Raw genomic sequence first — 10091 nt, 5'->3', positions numbered from 1 at the left:
GACAAACAATTATTTTCGATAAATATCGATAAATGCAATTTTCATAGAATCTATTGAATAATTATTTAAAATGTAATAAAACTGATCAAAATAAGTTATGTAAAATTAAATTAAATAGTTTAAACTCCAAAGGAAAAATATTTTCGGTAATTATCGATAAAAGATCGATAATGATAATAATCGATAAATGATAAAAATTTATGAAAAATTAAATAAAAAATTTAAACTTCAAAGGAAAAATAATATTTTTCGATAATTATCGATAAATTATAATAATAAAAAAAGAGTTGTTAAATAATAATAAAGAAAAAATATTAATAATTTAAGAATATGAATTGTAAAGGAAAACAATAATTTTCGATAAATATCGATAACTGCAATTTTTTACTGAGAACCAAGAGAAAAATATCGTTATGGAAATAATAAAAGCGAACAAAAAACTGAATTTATGAAAAAAATTATCGATAAATGTTATGTTTTATGGAAACAAAGAAAAATATGAATAATGAAATTGTTATAAATAAAAAAATATTATTTTTAAACATGATTTCTGTTATCGATAAATAATTGAAAATATTTTATGAAAAAACAAATAAATTATTTGAAATTTTACTAAAAAATGGAAGAACTAAAATAAAATTTATATATATATATATATATATATATATATTTTTTAATAATTATTACCAAAAGTATAAAAAATAACTCTAAAAACTACAAAAAAGTAACGAATCGATAAATATATTTATCGACTTTAATAAATTATTTTTTTTTTTGTGAACAGATTTATATATAAATAACGAATTTAATTAAAAAAATTAAACCAAAAGTGATATATACATATTTTTCTAATTAAATGAAAAATTATATTTTTTAATAATTATTACCAAGTAAAAAAATAATTATAAAAAAAACAAATAAAGTAACTAATCGATAAATATATTTATCGATTTTATCAAAATGTTATCGATAAATTTTTGAAAATATTTTTTTTTTTTTTGTGAAAATAGTAATAAAAAATGTATCTATAAATAACGAAATTAATTTATATAAATTTTTAGTAAAGAGAGCCAAAGTTATCGATAACTCGAAAGAAAATGAAATATTTGAAATTATTATTAACTAAAACATTATTATAAATATAAATTAAATATTCATAAAAAAAAATATATTTATATATACTTTATAATAATGTAAATATATTAAATTTTATATTTAGTTAAATATAATTATCGATAGCGAATTTTATGTTAATAAAATCCATAATGTAAACAAATATTGAAATAAAAAAATTGTGCCTGATATATGAAATTTTAAATAGAATTGAATTTAATTGAATAGATATTATTTTTGAGACACGAGATTTTCAAAATTCTCCATTTATTGGTATAATAAATTATTTAAATAAAATAAGTCCTCATAAATACCCACTATAAGTCTTCGATTAGAACAATATTTTCAAAACGTAGGACCTCTACAAACTCCTCCAAAAATTCAATAAAAATGTCATCTATAAGGGTCATCTTCAAATCCTCATTTAAAAATCCTTATAACTATAATAAACGCTGAAAAATATTTCTTTAGAAAAAAACTTTGCTTAGAATTCGATCATTTTCCTTTTCCTGATCCCCAAATTTTTTATCTATGTATAAAAACATATTTACAAAATCCTCGTTTGCGGTAATTTTTGAAAAAAAAAATATTTTTGAATAATTTTAACATCGCAAAAAAATTTGATGATTTCTAGAGAAATAATGAAATTTGGTTATTCCAGATTGAAATACAGTTTGTGTTGCTGTTTTTAAAGAATTATGGAACATTTTGAGATATAATACAAAAATATATAGTATAACTATTATGCCTAAAGTCCAAAATATCCTATATAATATTTAAGCAATTGACATTTGTATAAGGAATATATTTAAAACATTATACGAAATTTTATATCACGCCCCAAACATTCTAATTTATCCCATGTATTATTATGTAATATCGCCACCCTAATGTTAAAGTATTTCCAAAAAAAATAAATAAACAAAATTTCAATTTCAATTTCAAAAAAAATCTATTACCCATTATATCTATAATATTGTCATACCTATATATATAATTGTTTTTTTTTTTAAATAGTCATCAAATAATTAAAGTTATAATTTATTTTTAGTAATTATTTTAACGAAACTATTGTTAAGTGTTGTTAGTTTGTAGGTTTTTAATTTTCGCTTTTCTTTTCAAATAACGTTAAGGCTGTGTATGTGTGAGTTTGTTCAATGTGTGTTTCAATTTTAAATTGTAGATGCAACAAAAAATACTATATAAATATTTCAAACTATATAGAAACAATTAACTATACACTTGTACATAAAATTATTGTGTAATCAAATTTGTGTTTTATTTTGAAAGAATGTAGAGGTAAGTTCGATTTTCTTTTTTGTGCAATTCATATATTGAAAATCCCATTGGAACTCGAAGGAAACTTAAAACACCGAAAATATGTTGAATGCACCAGCAGTAGCATTACATGGAGGCAAACAAAATTTATAGTTTTATTATGGAAATTTGTTCTGAAATATTTTTAATATTCACTTCTTCACAAATTCGCTCTAATATTCTTTAAAGGACAAAATAAACAAACTTGGTACTCAAAAAAATATACTTCAATTTATTTTCATGGATGAACCTAGCCACAAGGCCATGAGTGGTCCCAGAAAAATCTAAACTTCTGTTGGGCGTTGAAAAAAATATTTAAGGTCTCGTTGATTTAAAAAAATATCAATGTTCAAAAGAAGCACATTTTAAGGACTAAGAGAAACGTAGATTTTAGTTCAAAACCGAACAGAAATCTACTCTTCTCTTAGTCCATAAAAATGTGATTCTTTTGAACTTTGATACTTATTTTTTATACTACGATGTCTAAATAATCTACTCTTCTCCGGATCCGTAAAAAAAATATTTTTATTAAAATCAACACATCTTTTGAATCGTAAACAAATATTCTTAGAAAAACCGTAGGCTTCTTATGAACCTTATTCTTAAAAAAAAAATCTACGATCCTCATGGTCAACAAATAATTTTCCATGTTGTTGGATTTTGAAAAAATATTCTTCAGAAAATCGAGGCCTATTTTTAGTGCTGATCTTCTTTTAAAATGCTTATGAAAATATTCTTAAAATAGAAGATCAATTAAAAATATAATTTTTTAACAACCAATGGAAGCATATTTTTTAAAAGCCTTTTATTTTAAGAGTCTATTAGTTTTTTTTTTTAATGTAACTCCTTGCTCTGTAACTCTATGAACAAATTTCCTCAAAATGCACGCTTCTAGCCTTGTTGGTCTGTGAAAAACTATTCTTTAAATATTCACGATTCAAGCTCATATTATATATAAAAAATATCTACTATTCTGGTCTATTGGTCTATGAAAAAAAATTTAAAAACACTCTTCTAGGACCTTCTTTAAAAACCCACGTTACTATACCGAGATGTCTCGGAAAAAATATTATTTTTAAATATACATCCTTGCTCTTATGGCCTATGAAGAGTATTCTTTAAAAATCCTCGTTACTATCCTCCAAGGTCTATAAAAAATAATTCCTTATATAATCCTCAAAGTCCACACTTCTAGACCTGTTGGTCTATGAAAAATATTCTTTAAATATTCATGCTTATCTCGGTCCCATATATTTGCATAGCCTCTATAAATGGTAAGGCTTTTCTTTACATATTTCAGTTAAAATATTTCTATTATGTTTTCCTCATTATGATTTCATTTCATCTCATTTCACAGCTTCTGTTTAATTTCAACCACACAGATACAAATAAAAAAATAAAGAAACAAATCGACTCACCTGTTCACGTGGTTGTGTATCTTCAAAATAGGTAATATCTTTGCCATTAATGGTGATTTTTCCGGTGCCGGGAACGCGAATTGTGACATCAGCACGTGCAGTTTTACGTAGGCATTCTAAAAAACCAACAACAATAGTTAATAAAAAAATACATCTCTTGGAAATCCTGTATAACCTACCATAAGTTGTAATATATTGTCTACCCTGTTCATCAATGTGTGGCTTAGGGATTTCCAATGAACTGGCATGATCCATTAGCGGCTTGGTATATTCATCGATAAATGCTTTACATTTGTACGAAAATGGATGTGAAACTAAACGTTCCATTGAAGCAATAAAACTATTATATTCGATATCGGAGATTTTCTCAACCAAACGTAATTCTAAATTGTCCTTGGATACCCAATTGAAACCGGTTAGGTCCCTGAAGGAATAAAAATCGATTAAATAATTTTATTTGTTATTTTGTTTTGAAAATACTTACACTCTTTGATTGGGATCGGCCTTTTGACCACGACGTAGCATACGTTCCTCTAAATCGTATAGTTTGTTGAGTTCCTCAACAATGTCCTGGAAAAGAGAGAAAATCGATATTCAATTTAATCAATAAAATAGCAAAAAAGCGTTGATCAAAATTTGTAAAAGAATCTTCGATAAAGATCCTTTGGTCCCCATAACTTCTCGCTTTTTAATACTAATATTTTATAAGAATCCAAGCTTCTGGTCCCGATGGTCTATGAAAAATATTCTTTAAAAATCCTCGATCCTAGGTCTGTTGGCCTATAAAAAAATATTTTTTTAAAATCCTCGCTTCTAGCTGAGGTTTTCTATAAAAAATATGCTTTAAAAATCCACGTTTCTAAGCCTGTTGGTATATGAAAAATATTCTCTAAAAAATCTAAGCTTCTAGGTGTTTTGGTCTATGAAAAAAATATTCCTTAAAAAATCCACGCTTATAGCAATGGTGTTCTATGCACAAATACTCTTTAAAAATTCACGCTTCTAGGCCTGTTGGTTTATGAAAAATATTCTTTAAAAATCCTCGCTTGTAGTCTTGCTTCTAGTCCCGATGTTGTAGTCTATGCTTCTAGTCCCGATGGACTATGAAAAAAATATTCTTTAAAAATCTACTTGTAGGCCTGTTGGTTCACAAAAAAATTATTATTTAAAAGTCCTCGCATCTACCCCCAATGGTCTATGAAAAATTATTATGTAAAAATCCGCGCTTCTAGGCCTGTTGGTCTATGAGAAAAATATTCTTTAAAAATACTCGCTCAGGTTGTCTATGAAAAAATATTCATTAAAAATCCGCGCTTCTAGGCCTGTTGGTCTATGAGAAAAATATTCTTTAAAAATACTCGCTCAGGTTGTCTATGAAAAAATATTCATTAAAAATCCGCGCTTCTAGGCCAAGCTTATAGGCTTCTTAGTCTATGAAAAAAATATTCCTTAAAAATACTCGCTTGTGGGTCCGATGGTCTATGAAAAAATGTTCTTTAAAAATTCGAGCTTCTAGCCCAGATTGTCTATAAAAAATAGTCTTTAAAAATCCGAGCTTCTAGCCCTGATGGTTTATGTACAAATACACTTTAAAAATCCACGTTTCTAGCACAGATTGTCTATAAAAAATATTCTTAAAAAATCCTGGCTTCTAGCCCAAGGTGTCTATGAAAGAATAGGTTTTAAAAATCCGATCTTCTAGATCTGTTGGTCAATGAAAATTTTTCTTTAAAAATGTTCGCTTCTTGCCCTGGTTGTCTATGAATGAATAGGCTTTAACAATCTGAGCTTCTAAGTCTGTTGGTCGATGAAAATTTTATTTAAAAATGAACACTTCTACGACTGTTGGTCAACGAAAAATGTTCTTTAAAAATCGACGCTTCTACGTCTGTTGATCCACGAAAAAATGTCCTTTAAAAATGTACTTTTCTAGCCCCGATGGTCTATGAAACAATATTCTTTAAAAATCCACGCCTCTATGCCTGTTGACCTATGAAAAAAATATCAATAAAAAATCCGCGATTCTAGGGATGTTGGTCTTTGAAAAAATCTTCTTTAAAAAACACATGTAGTTATGTTGGTCTGTGAAAAAGTAGTCTTTAAAAATCCATTCTTCTAAGCATATGTCTGAAAATTGTATCAATGTTCCATATATTTTTTGTATAGTTCTCAAGTATTTTGTGATGCTATTCCGACATCTTATACAATCATACGAACGAGAATCATTGCAACTACTCTCAGCTAATTGATTACATCCGGTTCATCATCTTGCTCAATAATAATAAAAAAACGAAATGTACTTACATATAACAATTTAAAGAAATTCGGATTGCCCGTGTAGAACATGCTGTGGAATGGACGACCGGTTTCATCAAATTCAGCTGCCTTACGGGCGGGGAATACTTCATCGGGATTTTTCATGGCTGGACGGGCCTTCTTGTCATAAATACCCGATGGGAACAAATACTCAATGGCATTCTGTAACAGAAAATACAACAACAAATTAAACAAAATAATTCCAATAAGAAACTATTTAACAAGACTTACATCAATATCCTCCTGGGTAAATGTTTCTGGATCTGCACCCATCATATTGGCCAAATGACGTTTACCAATTTGATATTCCAAATGTTGAGTTTTCATGAATTCATCATGCTCTTGGGCACGTTCCAAATACGCCTTCATGGCCTTGCTAACTTTTTGCTTTTTAATGGCCAAGGGTGCTGCCTGAACGGTTACTTCCGTACTATAGCTGGCATTTGGCAACTGGAACATCTACAAGGTTATGCAAGAAGAAACATGCATGTTAGACATTTTTTTAATATTTTTTGAATGAAATTTCCATGTGCTCCCACGGAAATTATACTTACAACACTTGCCACAGCGCCATTATTTAGGCGGCTTAAGCCCTGCACCAGATTTGTGTTATTTTTTAAGAGATTTAAGCCCAAAACACGCAGAGCCATGTTGGTTCCTTATGCACGCACTCTTGACCGAATTGATGAAGAAGAAAAGACCGTATGTAACAGCTGCTGCCGCTGCTACAGCATGAAACCGCAATCAGCTGTTTTGTCGCTCTCTCTCTCCCTTTCTCACAGTAAACAGTGTAAACAGAGAGCATGTTTATAAGAGAGATTAATGTTGGATGATTACTTGAACCGATTACCTATCAGTAGAAACAATAATATTTTTAATAATAAAAAAAAAACGGTGGATAACAAATATCGGAATAACGTAGTATTTTATGCCATGTTCTGACGGGCAATCGAACAACGTAGTTCGCTCTCAGAATTACGTACATGAATTAACCCGTTCATACAACACTATTCTTAATTCATGTTATCAGAGTTTTTTATTTCAAACTTTTTGTTTCTAGTTTTACGCCAAAATTCTAACATATTTACATGAATCACATATGGATCTAAATAGAAAAATTAATTCTCTTTCTCCTGTGTATAGTATGAACCCATATCTATTTACTTTTAATTCATGTTTTCCATTTTTTCTGAAAATATTCTTCTTTTCATACATTTTTATATTTTCTAAATTCAAATGTCACATATGAAAATTTGGAGAATTTTTTGTTTGAGTTTCCCCAAATTTGTTTCTTGTTTTGTACGCTAATTAGAACCAAGGGGAAAGAAATTCACATTGCATTATGTAGATAACAAAATTGACATCCTGCTGCATATTTAAAAACTATACAATTTTTTACTTTTCATTCATGATTTTCAATTTTACTGAAAAAGTTTGAAAATTTCATAAATATTTTCAAACTGTCAAAATTAATTTATTTTCGATAAATACTCTCAATTGTTAGGGATGGGACAAATTTATTGGTTATTCAGAGAGTGATTCGAATTGAACAACGTACAAAAGTCGGTGTTCGCTCAGACAATTTTGTATGGGGAACTAAGTAATTCCTTCATAATTAAGGGTCGAACAACGAATGAGAGAGCGAACAACGCTCGTCTGGACATGGCATTAGGAGGGCTAGTAGGAGCCGTAGATTTTAAGAAATATTTTTTTTCGGGCCAATAGGAGGCGTTGATTTTTAAAGAATATTTTTCCAAAGTAATAGAAGGCTTAGATTTTTTCCAAGTAATAAATACGTAGATTTTTAAAGAATATTTTTTTAATAGACCTACAAGCCTAGAAACTTGAATTTTTAAAGAATATTAAAACCCCAACAATACTAGAAGCGTGATTTTTTTAAGAATGAATCGTGGATTTTTCAAGAATGTTTTTTATTAGTCTTTTGGGCCAGAATCGTGGATTTTTTAAGAATATTTTTTAAAAGCCTTTTGGGCCTAGAAGCATGGATTTTTTAAGAATATTTTTTAATAGCCTGTTGGGCCTAGAAGCTTGGATTTTTTAAGACTATTTTTTCATAGACCCACAGGCCTAGAAGTTTGGAATTTTAAGAATACTTTTTCATAGATCCACAGGCCTGGAAGTGTGGATTTTTAAAGAATACGTTTTCATGGATTACAACAACTATAAGTATGGGATTTTTCCCAAGGATAAACAGCAAAAACTTCTATTTTTCCTTGTACAACCGAATAATCATGCACAAAACAACAATTCTCTATTACAGTTAAGAGAGATGCCATATGTTATACCACTGCACTGTGAATTGTTTGCCTACATATTCTCTGCTTCTTCTCTCCACACACTGTTGGGCTATCAATTCAAATGGCATAGAAAAAAACAGCAAGCTTCTCCGCTGATTAAACCTTAATTAAACAGGAAATAGAATTACAGTAAATCGAAAACAAGAACAAACAAATTTATAAATAAAACACATTGCAACATAGTGAAAAATGTTGCCAGAAACCGTTACATTTGCCATTGGACTAATTGTTTATGGGGCAATACTCTTCCTGCTGATATACTATGTAAGTTTCCAAAATAAATAAATAGAGCATAAAATACCGAAACCTCAGTACCTAATTTGTAACATAAATTTCCTATTCAATTAGGTTTTGACCCTGGCCGATTTAGAATGCGATTATTTGAATGCCCAAGAATGCTGCAGTCGTTTAAATTTCTGGGTTATACCGAAATTCGGTTCCCATTTGATATTGTGTGTTCTGCTGCTATTGGGTGGCCATTGGATAATGTTCTTCCTGAATGTACCGATGGTGACATGGTTGGGTTATGAATTGTATAAACAGCCCAGAGATAGTTTGGGTGTTTACGATCCGGTGGATATTCACAGCCGTGGTCTGTTGAAGGTGCACCTGAGAAATACCATGATCTATTTGGGTTATTATTTTGTTATGTTCTTTATAGGATTATATTTGTAAGTATATAAAAAACTTATTCCTTCGATAATATTTTAAATGAATACACATTTGTTTTGCAGCATGATCTCGGCTTTACTCAAAGGTGATCCCATTCGACGCCATGAAGAGGGTGAAATTGTTACTGATTTCTAGCATTTGTAAAGCAAAATGTAGACAACAGAGATGATGGCCTTTTGTCTTCCCCCCCAGCTCTCCCAAGACATGACAATGATGCACAAGTCTTTGAATAACAGACATTTAACGACAGTCCAAAGTTTTCCCTTCTAGTCTTTTAGTTTAGTTTTGTATTTTTGAATACTCACTTTTGAATCTCTTGCATTTTAATTTATTTCCTAATTTATGATAAGAATTTTAAAAGATTTTGCAATTACAAGTACATTTTTACATATTTGTATGTAATGAAATATAAATACATATATATTGAAAAATAAAAAGTACTGAATAAAGATTAATATGAAAACATTTAAAAATTTATGGGTTTTGAAGAATTAATCTAAAAAAATCTAACAAAAATGTCATCAAGGAATCTTAAAAAAAATCCTTAAAAAATCTCAAAAAAATTCTTTAAAAATCAAAGAAAAAAATCTTCAAAAAATCTACGTTTAAAAAAATATTCTGTAAAAAATCCTCACTTCTGTTGTGTCTTAAAAAAATATTCATTAAAAAATCTACGCTTCAGTGGTATGTTGGAAAAATATTCTTCAGGTCGCCTATAAAGACCGGCTTCAGCTCGCCTAGAAAGACTCCCTTCATCTCGTCCTTAAAGACTGCCTTCAGTTCGTCCTGAAAGGCTCCCTTCAGCTCGTTAAGAAATACTATCTACAGCTCGTCCTGAAAGGCTCCCTTCAGCTCGTTAATTAAGACTCCCTTCAGTTGGTATATAAAGACTACCTTCAGCTAGTCTGAAAAGCCTGCCTTCAGTTCGTCATGAAAG

General features: G+C 29.1%; 2 protein-coding genes across 2 annotated transcripts in view; one reads left to right on the top strand and one right to left on the bottom strand.

The window, feature by feature from the left end:
- The window catches only part of LOC133332627 (small ribosomal subunit protein uS9m), a 59852-nt gene extending 53038 nt beyond the window's left edge, over positions 1-6814 (bottom strand). The window contains exons 1-6 of the mRNA XM_061541016.1: positions 6719-6814; positions 6396-6623; positions 6153-6326; positions 4333-4418; positions 4028-4272; positions 3849-3964 (exon numbers count right to left, since the gene is read on the bottom strand). Coding sequence (XP_061397000.1) covers positions 3849-3964; positions 4028-4272; positions 4333-4418; positions 6153-6326; positions 6396-6623; positions 6719-6814 — 945 coding nt within the window. The remainder of the gene's footprint in view (positions 1-3848; positions 3965-4027; positions 4273-4332; positions 4419-6152; positions 6327-6395; positions 6624-6718) is intronic.
- A 2008-nt stretch (positions 6815-8822) lies between these two features.
- On the top strand, positions 8823-9303 carry LOC133332637 (protein cornichon homolog 4). Its single transcript, XM_061541026.1, has 2 exons — positions 8823-9153; positions 9217-9303. The coding sequence occupies exons 1-2, from the start codon at positions 8969-8971 to the stop codon at positions 9287-9289; spliced, it is 258 nt and encodes an 85-aa protein (XP_061397010.1). The 5' UTR covers positions 8823-8968; the 3' UTR covers positions 9290-9303.
- The last annotated feature ends 788 nt before the right edge of the window (positions 9304-10091 follow it).

Source organism: Musca vetustissima, unplaced genomic scaffold (genome assembly GCF_032173495.1).
Source record: "Musca vetustissima isolate MV318-11 ecotype Yass unplaced genomic scaffold, APGP_CSIRO_Mvet_v1 utg2910, whole genome shotgun sequence".
In the NCBI taxonomy this organism is placed as follows: Eukaryota; Metazoa; Arthropoda; class Insecta; order Diptera; family Muscidae; genus Musca; species Musca vetustissima.
This window is presented reverse-complemented; position numbering and strand designations above follow the sequence as displayed.